The 14381-nt window shown below is 51.5% G+C and overlaps 1 protein-coding gene across 1 annotated transcript in view; it reads right to left on the bottom strand.

Moving 5' to 3' along the window:
- Positions 1-9204: 9204 nt before the first annotated feature.
- Positions 9205-14381, bottom strand: part of KIAA1755 (KIAA1755 ortholog) — a 40867-nt gene continuing 35690 nt past the window's right edge. The window contains exon 14 of the mRNA XM_043602396.1: positions 9205-11762. Coding sequence (XP_043458331.1) covers positions 11175-11762 — 588 coding nt within the window. The 3' untranslated portion in view covers positions 9205-11174. The remainder of the gene's footprint in view (positions 11763-14381) is intronic.

Below are 14381 nucleotides of genomic sequence, written 5' to 3'. Positions count from 1 at the left end.
CAGACCTCTGAGGTCTCAGGTAGGGCCCTGTCCTCCCGTAGGCACACTCTGGTGGGAATGAAGTCTTGAAAGACAGACCCAGGCCTGTGGAGTTCAGAGATGTAGGAGGGTCAGAGTTGGCTGGGAGCATCAGGGTGGGCTTCCTGAAAGAGGTAGCCCCTGGGCAGGGTCCTGGTCCAGGCCCTTCTGTAAGAGTCAGAAGTCATAGTCATAGTCAGAAACTGCCTGGCATCGCCGATTCCCAAATTCAAATCCTGGGGAAAGAATCTTACTGGCGAACTTGGGTCACATGTCTCCTCCTCATCCCTGGACCTGGGATTCCAGAGGACTCCTGGCTGAGGGTGTTGGACCACCACTCTCAGAAAAGGGAGGTCGCTTTTGCAGGAGGGGGGCGCCGCTGGGGCAAAAACATAGAGGTGGGGAAGCGGAGGCTTTGCGTGAAGGGCACCCAATGGCTGAGTTCGTGTCAACCCCGCTGTGGCGGCTTGAAGGGTGGTTGCTGCAGCCACAGCCCTGCCTCTGTGCCCAGTGGCCCACACGTGGGTGAGAAAAGGGAAGTCGAAAGTGAATTAGCAGCCGAACCAGCGCTCAAAGCCGGGTCCTTCTCCCAGCCCTGCTGGCTCGAGTGTCTGAGGGGTGGGGGGAGTGGGGGTAGAGAAGCAGGGAGAAGGAAATCAAGAAATAACAGGCTTCACAGGAGCCATAATGACATTTTAACTTGAAAATTGCAAGGAGACGGGGCTGTGGAGGCGTATGCAAATATCCATGCAGATGAGATGCAAATGAACCTGCCTGCTCTTGCCTGGCGCACCTGGATGTGGTCGGTGACAAATCCTAACGGGCACCGCATGGCTGTGTGATTGATTATCAAGGCCAGCTGGGATGACAACTGCACTCCCCTCCTGGGAGCTGGGCGGAGATGAGATTGTTTCTAGAGCGCCCTCTGATGGGGGACCCTGAGGCATGGCCCTATCTAGCTCAGGGATGGCAAATTTACTATTACTTCTGTCTCTACTGGCATCCATGGCAGACATCATTAATCAATCATAGACTTCTTTTTACTGAGCCCAACGTGCACTCTAGGCAGTCCCTACTAATTGATCCAAGTTGGCATTCATTCATCCATTCATCTGATGAATTTGGTTGAGTTTCTTCCCGGTTGCCAAGGATATACTGAACAGAGACTTTCAGTTCCTGCTCTCACGAAACTCACGGTTTAGAAGAGGGCGTGAGCATTAATGAAATATTCCAAAACGGCAGTTGGGCTAAGTGCCGTGATGGAGAAGCCCTTGGTTCTAACACAAAAGGGGTCTGACCTGTCCACGGTGGCCAGGAAAGGCTGATGTTGCTGATATCTGAGGCATGAGAAGGGCTTAACTAATTGAAAAGGTGGGGGAAGAACGTTCCAGGCCTGGAGACAAGGAAGAGCTTGTAAGCAGACATCGTCACTGTTACACCCACATTCCCTATGATCACGTTTTGTTTCTCTGCATCCTTCTGGTGGCTTTAAAAAAAGAACAAATAAATAAATAAATAAATGAATAAATAAATAAAAATAAAAAAAGAACAAGCACACACCTTTATTGAGGTAGAGTTCACATACCATACAATTCATGCAAAGTGTGTGATTTAATAGTATTTCAGTGTATTCACAGATACATGTAACCACCACAGTCAATTTTGGAACATTTTCATGACCTCCAAAAGAAACCCTTTACCCTTTAAGGATTCATACTCTCCCACCCCACACCCCCAGCCCTAAGCAACCACTAATTTACTTTCTGTCTCTACAGATTTACCTTTCTGGACATTTCATGTAAATGGAATCATATGATATATAATCTCTTATTATATATTAACATATATGAGACTGGCTTCTTTTACTTAACCTAAACTTTATACGGTTCATGCATGTTGTAGCACTTATCAGTACTTTTTCCTTTAAAAAATTTGTATTTTGATAAAATATATATAACATAAAATTTGCCATTTTAACTATTTTTAAGTGTGCAACTCGGTGGCCTTCATTGACATTTGAAATGTGCAATCATCACCACGATTTCCAAACTATTTTCATCACCTTAACAGAAACGCTGTGCCCATTAAACAATAATTCCCCATTCCTTCCTCCTCCCGAGCCCTGGTGACTTCCAACTTGCCTTGTATTTCTACGAATTTGCCTATGCTAGATAGTTCGTATAACAGAATCATACGCTATTATTGGTCCTTTTTGCCCGGCTTGTGTCACTCAGCATATTGTTTTCAAGGATCACCTGTATCATGGCATGCACCAGAACATTCCTTTTTATGGATGGATAATTTCCCATTTCATGTACCTTCCACATTTCGTTTGCCCATTTATCCGTTGATGGACGCTTCAGCTGTCTCCACCGTTTAGCCGTCGTGAATAACACTACAATGAGCATTGGCACACAAATGTCTGTTTGAGTCCCCATTTTCAACTCCTTGGGGGTATGCTTCTAGGAGTGGAATTGCTGGATCATTTTATGTTGATCTTTCGGAGGAATCCTCACATTTTTCCACAGTAGCTGCATCATTTTATGTTTCTGTCAGCAAGGCAAGAGTTTCAACGTCGCTACCCTCTTACCAATATTTGTGATTTTCTGCCTTTTTGATTATAGCCCTTGTCGCAGGTGTGCAGTGGTATCTCACTGTGGTTTTGATTTACATTTCCCTAATGACTAAGTATGTTGAGCATCTTTTCACGTGCTTGTTGGCCATTCGTGTATCTTTGGAGAAATACCTGTTCTTTACCCATTTTTACATTGTGTTGCGTCCTTTTGTTGACTTATAAGCGTTCTTTATAGATTTTAACTATTAAACCTTAATATATATATGATTTCGACATATTTTCTAGGTTGTCTTTTTCACTTTCCTGAATAAGGTCCTTTGATGCACAAAAGGTTTCATGTTGATACAGTGAAATGTATCAACTTGCTCTAATGTTTATTTATTTTTGATAGAGAGAGAGAGAGACAGAGCACGAGAAGGGGAGGAGCGGAGAGGGAGACACAGAATCCGAAGCAGGTTCCAGGCTCTGAGTTGTCAGCACAGAGCCCGACGTGGGGCTCGAACTCACGAGCTGCAAGATCATGACCTGAGCCGAAGTCGGGCGCCCCACGGACTGAGCCACTCAGGCGCCCCTCAAATGTATCAATTTTTCCTTTTGTTGCTCATGCTTTTGGCGTCATATCTCAGAGTCCACTGCCAAATCCAAGGTCATGAAGATTTAGTTCTATATTTTCTGCTGAGAGTTTTATAGTTTCAGCTCTTACATCTAGGTCGTTGATCCATTTTGAGTTAATTTTGTATATGGTGTGAAGCAGGAGTCCGGCTTCCTTCTCTGGCATGTGGAAATCCAGCTGCCTCAGCACGGTTTGTTGAATGGACCCGGCACCCTTGTTGAAAATCAATTGGCTGTAGATATATGGGTTTATTTCTGGACTCTCAGTTTTATTCCATTTGTCTGGATGTCTGTCTTCATGGCAATGCCACACTATTTGGATTACTGTAATCTCATAGTAAGTTTTGAAACTGGGAACTGTGCGTCCTCCAATTTTGTCCTTCTTTTGCAGGTTGTTCTGGCTGTTTGGGGCCTCTTGAAATTCTATGGGAATTTGAAGATTGGCTTTTCCATATCTGCAAAAAAGGCTGTTGGAATTTTGATATGGGTTATATTGAATTTGTTGATCGCTTTGGGGTGGTATTGATATTTTAATAATGTTAGGTCTTCCTATCTATGTGCCTAAGATGTCTTCCCATTTTTTTAGGTCTTCTTTAGTTTTTTCCAGCAATTTTTTTCAAGTTTATTTACTTTTGAGAGAGAGAGAGAGAGAGAACACAAGCAGGGGAGAGGCAGAGAGAGAGGGAGACAGAGAATCCCAAACAGGTTCCGCACCGATAGTGGGGATGCAGGGCTCGAACCCACCAACAATGAGATCACGACCTGAGCCGAAATCAAGAGTGGGCCACTTAACTGACTGAGCCACCCAGGTGCCCTTCCAGCAATGTTTTAAAGTTTGCAGCGTATAAATCTTTCACCTCCTTGGTGAAATTTATTCCTAACTTTTATTCTTTTAGATGCTATTGTAAATGGAACTGATTTCTTCATTTTCTTTTCAGATTATCCATTGTTGGTGTATAAAAACACAACTATTTTTGTGTGTTGATCTTGTACCCTGCAGCTATTAGCTCTAGTAGCCTTCTTGCGGGTTACTTGGGATTTCCTATACACAGGGTTATGTCATCTGTGAATAGAGGCAGTTTTACTGTTCATGGCTTTTATTTGTTTTTCTTGTCTAATTGCTCTGGCTAGAACTTCCAGTACAATGTTGCATAGCAAGGGTGAAAGCAGGCCTCCTTGCCTTTTTCCTGATCTTAGGGGGAAAGCTTCGGGGGAAAGATCATAGGTCTTGCACCTATGAGTGTGATGTTAGTTGCGGGTTTTTCTTTTTTTTTCTTTTTTTTTTTCTTTATTTTCTCTAATCATCAATGGCATTTTATTTTTTTTTTGTTTTTTTGTTTTTCAATATATGAAATTTATTGTCAAATTGGTTTCCATACAACACCCAGTGCTCATCCCAAAAGGTGCCCTCCTCACTACCCATCACCCACCCACCCCTCCCTCCCACCCCCCATCAACCCTCAGTTTGTTCTCAGTTTTTAAGAGGCTCTTATGCTTCGGCTCTCTCCCACTCTAACCTCTTTTTTTTTCCTTCCCCTCCCCCATGGGTTTCTGTTAAGTTTCTCAGGATCCACATAAGAGTGAAACCATGTGGTATCTGTCTTTCTCTGTATGGCTTATTTCACTTAGCATCACACTCTCCAGTTCCATCCACGTTGCTACAAAGGGCCATATTTCGTTCTTTCTCATTGCCATGTAGTACTCCATTGTGTATATAAACCACAATTTCTTTATCCATTCATCAGTTGATGGACATTTAGGCTCTTTCCACAATTTGGCTATTGTTGAGAGTGCTGCTATAAACATTGGGGTACAAGTGGCCCTATGCATCAGTACTCCTGTATCCCTTGGGTAAATTCCTAGCAGTGCTATTGCTGGGTCATAGGGTAGGTCTATTTTTAATTTTCTGAGAAACCTCCACACTGTTTTCCAGAGCGGCTGCACCAGTTTGCATTCCCACCAACAGTGCAAGAGGGTTCCCGTTTCTCTACATCCTCTCCAGCATCTATAGTCTCCTGATTTGTTCATTTTGGCCACTCTGACTGGCGTGAGGTGATACCTGAGTGTGGTTTTGATTTGTATTTCCCTGATGAGGAGTGACATTGAGCATCTTTTCATGTGCCTGTTGGCCATCTGGATGTCTTCTTTAGAGAAGTGTCTATTCATGTTTTCTGCCCATTTCTTCACTGGGTTATTTGTTTTTCGGGTGTGGAGTTTGGTGAGCTCTTTATAGATTTTGGATACCAGCCCTTTGTCCGATATGTCATTTGCAAATATCTTTTCCCATTCCGTTGGTCGCCTTTTAGTTTTGTTGGTTGTTTCCTTTGCTGTGCAGAAGCTTTTTATCTTCATAAGGTCCCAGTAATTCATTTTTGCTTTTAATTCCCTTGCCTTTGGGGATGAGTTGTGGGTTTTTCTTAAGTGTCCTTTAGAATGTTGAGTAAGTTCCTCTCTATGCCTAGTTTTCTGACTAGTTTTTTTTTTCACAAAGAGGTGTTGGATTTTGACAAATGTCTTTTCTCCATCAAGATGGTCACGTGGGTTTTTGAACCATTCTTTCTACTACTATGGTATGTTACATTGATGGATTTTTCATATGCTTAACTACCCTTGCGTTCCTGGGATAAATCTCAATTGGTTACACTGTATAATCTCTTTAATATGCTGTTATATTTACTTTGCTAATATTTTGTTGAGGATTTTGGTATGTATATTCATTCATAAGTTACGTCAGTCTATAATTTTCTTTTCTTGCAATATCTTTGTCTGGCTCTGGCGTTAGGATAATGGTGCCTTTGTAGAATAAGTGAGGGAGTGACTTCATTCCTTTTAATGGCTGAATAATGTCCCATTGTTTGAGTATGCCACATTTTGTTTATCCATTCATTAGTTGATCAATATTTGGGTAGCTTCTACTTTTTGGTTACTATAAATAATTCTGCTGTAAACATCCATATACAAATTTTTGTGTGGGCACACGTTTTCTCTTGGGTATATTGCTCATACTGGAATTGCTGGGTCATATGGTAACCACATGAGGACCTGGAAAACCGCTTTCCAACGTTGGCATGTTGTGTCTCTTCTTCGGAGAAAGGCCTATTCAGATCCTTTGCCCATTTTTAAATTGTTCACTATTATTATGTAGTTGTGAGAGCTTCCCGCATATTCTTTATACAGAACAGTATCTTCTACGGATGGACCCACACCTGCAAAGACTTCCAAAGACTGCCCTCGGGCTCCTGGACCCTGCTTAGCGCGGCACATTTTGCACACAGCCCGTGTGCCTTGCAGGTGTAAAATGCCCTCCAGCGTCTCCGTGTTACCAGCCAGAGGCTGACGCTGCTCTGCAATTACACCTTGGCCTCCTTGCCTTTCTGTCCTGATCGCCTTTTCGACAAATCACCCGCACCGGAGCCTCATCTCCAGGTTCTGCTTTTAGGGGAACTTGACCTCAGACGGAGCTTGGAGTGGCTGAGGAACTCAAAGGACGTCAGGGTTGCCACAATTCAGAGAGAATGTGGAGATTGGGGCACATGGCGAGGCTAGAGTGATAGGCAGAAGCCTGACCACACACAGCTTCGTGCAGCACAGCGAGGGCTGGGTTTACGTCCGGAGAGCCATGGGATGCCACTGGGCGGTGACATCGACGTTATCTTACGTTTTGTAAAGGTTCCTCTAGGTTCTGTGGCTCGGGAGGACCACGGAGGCTACGGTTACAGCCGTCCAGGGGAGAGAGGATGGAGGCTGGGAGGACGGTGGGGATGTGGAGGGAGACAGAAATGGAACATCAGAGAAGGATAGGCCGGCGGATTGCAGGGCCGTGGGGAAGTTCAAGGACAAGCTGCAGATTTCCAGCCTGAGCACCTGAATGCGTGGGCAGTGCACAGAGGAGGAGGCGGCGTTGGGACAGTAGAGCAGAGTTCCATGTGCAAGACGACCCCAGCTTGCCATCCGTTTGGGGCCCGACCCCCTCGTTTCACAGGTGGAGGAAGTGAGGCCTGAGGGGTGCAGTGGTTCCCCCGGGGCCCCCCACAATGCCCCAAACAGAAGGGACAGGACTTCAGGAATCCTGTTGCCCAGACAGAAGACTCACTCTCTGGGGGACCCACTGGCTCCAGCCTCAGAAAGCTAATTTGTCAGCTAGGAGAGGGCGGGGGTTTGAGCCAGACGGGTTTGTCCTGGGCTGGAAGCCAGTTCACAGCCCCCAGAGAACAGAATATCTCTGTTTTATGACAGCTGCCTGCGCCCTGACTCCAACCGGCTGCCCTGTCTGGGTCTGGTGTGGGTAACTTGACGGCAGGAGGGTGTGGGGCACCCCCTTCCGAGTGGCTGACAACTGAAGGCTTATCTGCGCCCCCAGATTTGGCGTTGACCAGAAGCGGGACAAGATTCTGGGCTTTCCCCTTCTTGCCCTGCGACCCCTTTCCTTGCAGTTTGACCTTGGGGACGTCACCTCCCCTCTCCGGTCTTCATTGCGTCTTCTCAACTGCAACACGGGGACATCCCAGAGTATGACTTCGGTGCCCTCGGGGTTGCAGTGACTCTCAGAGGAAAAAACCGACGGACAAAAAAAAAATACTTTGTAAACTGTGAAGTGCCTCAACTTCAATCTGGGCTCATCCTGCTTCTTGCCACGGCCCAGTGGATTCCTAAGGCTTTGCTCCTTGACACGACAGTCACCCCCCTGGAGAAGAAAAATGCTTGGTATGGAGCTCGGGGATCCGGAGATCTTATCGTGCTGGCCCGGGAGGCTTGATAAACCCATTGGAAGGTGGGGGAAACTGAGAGGCTGCCCTGCTCACAGCCGCCAGGCGGGTAAGCCTGGATTCAAAGGCAGGGCTCTCTGAGTCCAAAGGCAAGAAAAATCCTTATCCATTTAGTGATCTGATGGGACGGATAGGGCAAACTGAGGGCCAGAGGGGAAAGCAACCCGCCTGGGGTCCTGCAGGCGGTCTGCAACATGGTGCGTCACCTGAAGCCCCTGCCTCCCAGGCCGTGCTCCTCCTGCAACCCCTCAAGCACGAGAAAGGGGCTCCTGTCACCGTCATGTCACTGGCGGACTCGGGGTTCCTTAACGGTCCACCTTCCTCCCACCGGCACAGAGGGACCGCACCTTCGCCTCTGCGCAGCAGCCTCTTGGGGCTGAGGCTTTGCTGACACAAAGCTCTGTTGTCACTAGAGCGACATCTCTAGGGGGAGGCCACGCCACGCCCCCGCCACGGGTGGGTCAGGGCAGAAGTCAGTTAATCAGAAAATTAATTAAGAGATCCACACGATTCAAAGACCAAAAAATTCTTTGGGAATCTACTGGTGGCCTCTGGAGAAATGTCTCCCTTGGCTTGCTAGATAATGAAAGCAGGGACTGGCCGGGCCGGGGCTAAAGTATAATACAAGATACCCATTTAATGAGCACTTACTATGCTCCGGGCACCTTTCTAAGGACTTTCCACATACTAACTCATGTAACGCAGCAAGCCTCTGAGATCTGATTATTCTCTCGAGAAAGGAAACCATGGCACGGAAAGACCACACAACTTGGCCAAGGACTCACAGTTCACGAGCCGCGGAGCCTGGGCAGAAATCCAGTCTGTCCAACTCCAGAGCCACGTGACTGACCACACTGCCACACTGGCTCGCGCACTACCGGAGACCAGGTGTGAAGGGCCCAAAGGACCAAGCCTGGGCCAGCCTAGGCACACAGCTGGGCACACAGCAGCGGCCAAGCTCCACAGGACTTCCGAGGGGACAAAGCTGCGACCCCCGCGGAAGCAGCGATCGGCCCGGGCTTGTCCCGAGGTGAGTCCAAAGCATCAGCGTGTCATCAGGTCCTGGCTCTGCCACTCTCTGCGTGGCGCTTCTCGGAGTCTGTTTCCTCCTCAGTAAAACGGAGTGAAATTGGTATTGGCCTCACGTGACTGTCGCGAAAGATTCAGTGAGCCCTGTACAGCTTTTCAGGTGTTTAGCACCGAGCTAGGCAGGAAGAAAATGCAGAGTAAACGTCAGCTATTACATTATTATTTTATTCGTTATCATATTTCGTTTCGGCCTCCCCTCTCCATGGGCTACTGTGATGGGATTTGGCTCTCTTTAGAGAGCAGAGGGATGTGCAAGATGGCTTTGGGGAGCCCTCCCTTCCAAGAATTCCAGGACCATCCGTCCCCTTCCTCAGCCCCCCTCAACCCTCGCAGTGTCTGTATTCTCTTAGAAGTTACTTTGCATCCTTGCACCCCAGGTGCCCTGGCTCCCTGCCTGTGGTCCCCACTGGTCGGATGCTGTTGCTATAGCAACAGCATTTTAAGAGCCTTCGCCCCCCTGTCTGAGGCGACAGGCATGGATGGAGGGAGGCGGGCTTATCAAATGCCTCCTGTATCCTCAGGCCCGTCTGGACTGCAAGGCAGGAGAGTGGAATGCAAGAAACAGAGCTAGCCTGGGGTGGGGGGCCAGCTCAGACCCCAGCCCCAAGTGGTGCCCAGCAGCACCCCACCTCGCTGTGTCACATGGGAAACACCTGAGCGGTCGATTATAAATGCAGATTCCAGCCATGCCCTGGCCCCAAGGGCCTGATTTTAATTATCTGGGCGGGACCCCCTAGGAGGCTGCCTTTGATCAGCTCTGCTCGTGGTCCTAAGGCAGGCAGGCCACAGACCACACTTGCCAAAATCTTAAGTCCTAGAAGACTCCTGAAAGCCAACTTGGGCACTGAGGTTTGTGTTGCTTTCCCTGCTGAGCTGTCTCCGGAAAAACTCGCCTTGTCCTCCACACCAGTGCCGCCTCCCTCTCCTTCCACAGATGAGCTAAGGGCCCCACCCTCTGTCCGAAGCCAGGAAAATTCCAGGGCCGGGCTGCCAGGGGCCACCTTGGTAACGCACCGGAGGTGGAGACAGGGGTTCACAGTTTCTCAGCATCAGGACATTCCGGGGAGGTGCTGGCAGGGGTTACTCTGGGCCATGTGAAAGGCCGGCTGTCTTCTGGATACTCTGAGATCAGAGGTGTGAAGGCCTCCCCACCTTGACCCCCTGCTGGACGGGGATGTGGTTCCCCACTCTCACCCAGTCCCAACACCAGCAGAACCCCATGACGCTGTGCCTAAAGAGCATCCTGGGGTCGGGGGAGTGGACCCCACAGAGTCTGAGAAGACATGTGGGGAGGGGAAGCGGGTTCTCTCTGGAGGGCCAGGACAAGTGGGGTTCCTGGAAGGTGAGACAGAGGGCCCTCGCCGGTGGGAGGAGCAGAGCGGAGAGTGCATTCTTACTCCTTTGGGGTGTGCTAACTGGCTTCTAGAAGATGATTCTCTTCGCGGAGGCCAACGGCCCAGAGAATAAACAGCCGGCTGTGCAGGGATTTGCCGGACAACACACCCTTTATTCCCTTCCCAGATTCCCCTCTACTCCTCCACCAGAGGATCCTGAATTCACCGCCAGATAAACGGGCACTGGAATCCGTGTCTCAGATAAGAAGCCACTCCCGAGTCCCCCCGCTCACGACAAGGGTGCCCCACGGGGAAGCTTGTGCACCCCTGAACTCCAGGTGGTTGCCTCTGAGACTTCTGGAAGGGTCTGTACCAATTACTCTTTCCACGACGGGACCGGGGGTTATGCAGTCGGTCCCGGGGTCCCGGGCTCTACTCTGTCCTGCCCTGCCCTCCATACTCCCTATTTCTATGTGAGTCGGGTCTTCCTGGAGTTTCCTGGAGCTCAGAGCGGGTTCAGGCTCCTGCCCTCTCCTGGCGACACATACAGCAAGGGTCAGGAGCCACGTCCAGAGGGGTTCAGCCAGGGCTCCCGAACTGCCTCTTGTCGCTGGGCCCCTCCCCAGCCACCCCCTGGAGCCTGGTGTGAGTGGTGGGGGTCCTAGCTAGACAGATGCAGGGGACTTGTCTGGGTGAGTCCTCCAGAGACGTCTGTGAGTCTGTCCCCTCTGAGGAGAAGCTGCTTCCAGCGGGGTGGGGGGTGTGACTCTGCCTGGGGAGTCACTGCCAGGAGACGAGAGGGGCAAGGAGAGGCTCCGAGGCAGGATCAAAGGGCTCACGGGGACCTTTGCCTTCATCAGCCTCTACAGCCTGGCCAGCTTCCTGGGCCAGAAGGCCGGCCTGGAAACTTCCATTCTGCCCCTCTCGGGGGGCCCGAGGCCAATAGGAATTTGGCGGTCGATCCAGGCCCAGGGAGTCCCCGAGGGGCAGGCCCCGCCTTCCCCTTCCCCTAGAAGCGACCGCTGCATTCAGACCCCGACCCTCGGCCGCTGCCTTTCTTAGTTCTGGGTGTGCCGAGTGGGCGGCGGGCCCCGCTGGGCACGGACAGTGGGCCAGTGCCCTCTTCAGGAGGGTCTGGATCTCCTCGTGTCTCACCCGGGCCTCCTCCCACAGGGCCTGGCCGGGGCCCTCCTGGCTCAGAGAGGCCACCTGCAGCCCCATGGCGGTGAGCTTCTCGGCAGGGAACTCGGATGCCAGTCGCCGCAGGTAGCGGTGGACGAGGCGCTGGTCTCCGGGGCTGGCCCTTTGGGTCTTGCCCAGCCTGAGCTGCCTCATCAGGTCCTGACAGTCCACGTGAAACCAGGTTATCTGGGGGCGAGAAGAGAGGGATGTGGGGTTCAGGCTGGGAGGGGGGCCGTGGGGCTCCACGAGGACGGGATGTGCATCTCCGAGCAGAAAACACGGACTGCCGGGTTGAATTCTTAAGACGTTGCCCAGTCGATGCCCCGGCCTCCTCTGTGGGGTCATGAGAGTCTCTGCCGCCAGCCAAGGCCACGGTTTCGCTCTCGCCCCTGAGGTCAACACACCTGCGACCAGCAAACAGCCCCCGGCCCCCTGGGGATCCTCAGGCATGACCTGGGGGCCAGCCAAGCCTCACCCCTCTCGGGGGGCGATCCAGAGCGGGCCATTCGGCTCCTCGGGTTGTCCTAACGACTGCATTCACCCCTCACGACTGGCGCAGAGGGAGGCGTCGCCCTGATGTTTATCGAGCACCTTCGGCTGGCCAGGCTCTGTGCGTCTCACGCGCGATCCCACTGAACCGCACCCCGCAGCCAGTTTTACGGAGGACGAATCTGAGGCTCAGAGACAGGAAATCACTTGCCCCGGGGTCACACTGCAGTTCAGTGTGGGATCTGAACTCAGATGTATCCAGTCTTTGACAGAGTATCTTGCAAGCACCTCCCTGCCCCGGGCGACACGGGCCCAGGCAGGGCTGCGTCCCCGAGCAGTCGCTGGAGAGACCATCAGCCAACCCGGCCAGGGGTGGGGGGGTGGGGGGGTGGGGGGGTGGGGGGGGGGGGGCCCTCCTCCCTCAGCCCGGCCTCTGCCCCACTGTGGGATTCTGCGTGTCCCTCTTTCACCCACAAAATGTCTGCAGGCTGCAAAGGAGCCAACACGTTTCCCAGCAGCTCGTGAAAAACATAATCTTTCTCTCCATTAATTTAGAACCGACAGCGAGCTGTTAGCTGTGGGGATTGGAGAACCGTTTTCTCCAAGGAAACCATCTTTGCGCGGATTAAGGGAACTTGTCTTTAGATAAATGGCTTCATATTCGCGGAAGCACACGGAGCTCATGGCTGGGAAAGGGCTCCATAAATCTCTGTTAGCGGCGCGATTGTGTTATTATTATTTAGTGCCAAAGCCGCCGCACGCGCGCTCTCTGCCCGGGGCTGGGCCCAGCACAGGGCTGTCCTGTCTGTCTGTCTGGCTGGCACTTGATCTTCCAGCCTGAGCTGGACAGGGACGGGGGCAGCCTGCCGAACCCTTCGTTGTGCGGATGAAGATGCGGGGCCGGAGAGGAACCGGGTCAAACAGCGAGAGGGCCACGCGCAGGGGGATTCAAGGTCAGGGTGCCACCTCCTGTAGGATTCCCAGGCCTGGGTGGGGCTCTATCTTCCCACATGCCCCCAACCTTCCTGCTCCCTCCTTCATCCACTTGGTCACTGACAACAGACAAGCAGGTGAGGAGGCGACAGGAAAATTCCAGATCACGGGGAGCACCGTGAAGTGAGAAAAACGGGGGGGGAGGGGAGAGGGAATCGGGGCCAGGGGGCCAGGAGGGGCCTCGGCGGGGAGGGGACATGTGAGCTGAGCGCTGAAGAAAGTTAAGAAGCCAGCCGGTCTTAGGGAAAAGCGTTCCCAACTGAAGGAAGGGCAAGTGAGAAGGCCCAGAGGTGCAGCAAGTGTGTTTTATGGGGCTGAGATCAGCCGGAGTCAGCACGCGAGGAGAGAAGGGGCCAGCTGCCCTTGACGCACGGGACTGCTGCTAATGATAATAATATTGGCGTTTATAATAATCATCCCAAATTTGAGTAAAGCCTGGGGGGGTTACTTACATTGAGCTTAATTCTCTCCCTACCCAGCAAGAGCCAGATGATCTGCGTTTTAATCTCAGCTCGGCCATTTCCCAAGCTGTGTGACCCTGGATGCGTTATTTGACCTCTCTGTGCTTCCTTGTGTGTAAATTGGGCATAATAACAGCACCTGCCTCAGAGCATGGGTGTGGCAATAAAATGATATGTGAAAATGACAGACAGGGCCTGCCACATAGTAAGAGCTACAGAAGCCTTGGTTATTATTACTATTTTGATCGTTATTATTGACGAGGAGCTGAGGCCCAGGGCAGTGAAGACCGTGGCTGCGGTCACACAGCCTGGGCGGGCAGGAGCCGCCCCTGGCTCTAAGCCTCAGGTTCTGCCACTGCCTGGCTCTCTTCTGTCAGCTGGGAGCGGGATCCCCTGGCTGCCACCGTCCCTATCCCTTGCCCGCTGCGCCTCAGAGGCAGAGAAAATGACCTGTCCTCCCAGCACCCCAGGGGGACTTGAGCAGAGTCCCTCTCGCTTCCCCTCTGAAGCATCCTGACTTCTCCATCCTTTGTGCGCTGAGCCAGCCTGACAGCTGGGAGGCTGCGGTCAGGCTCTTCCCCCGCTCTGTCCTCAGGGGCGAGTCTGGGGGTGCTGGGCCTGGACCAGAGCTGTGGGTTCTTGTCCCATCCAGGGTACAGCTCTCCCAGGCTGCTGTCGGTCCCCCTAGGCCTCAGTGCCCCCAGGAAAAAAGTGAGAGATTTGGTCAAATGGATCGGGGGGGTGGGGTCTCTTAAGTCAAATCCTGCTTGACCATCGGCCCTCTGGGGAACCTTGTGCAAGGCACATTCCTCAGTTTCCTCATCTGCAGAATGGAAACAATGTTTGCGCCCCTCCCCCATAA

Source organism: Prionailurus bengalensis, chromosome A3 (assembly GCF_016509475.1).
Source record: "Prionailurus bengalensis isolate Pbe53 chromosome A3, Fcat_Pben_1.1_paternal_pri, whole genome shotgun sequence".
Classification (NCBI taxonomy): domain Eukaryota; kingdom Metazoa; phylum Chordata; class Mammalia; order Carnivora; family Felidae; genus Prionailurus; species Prionailurus bengalensis.
Note: the sequence above shows the minus strand (reverse complement) of the source record. Positions and strands in the feature narration are given on the sequence as shown.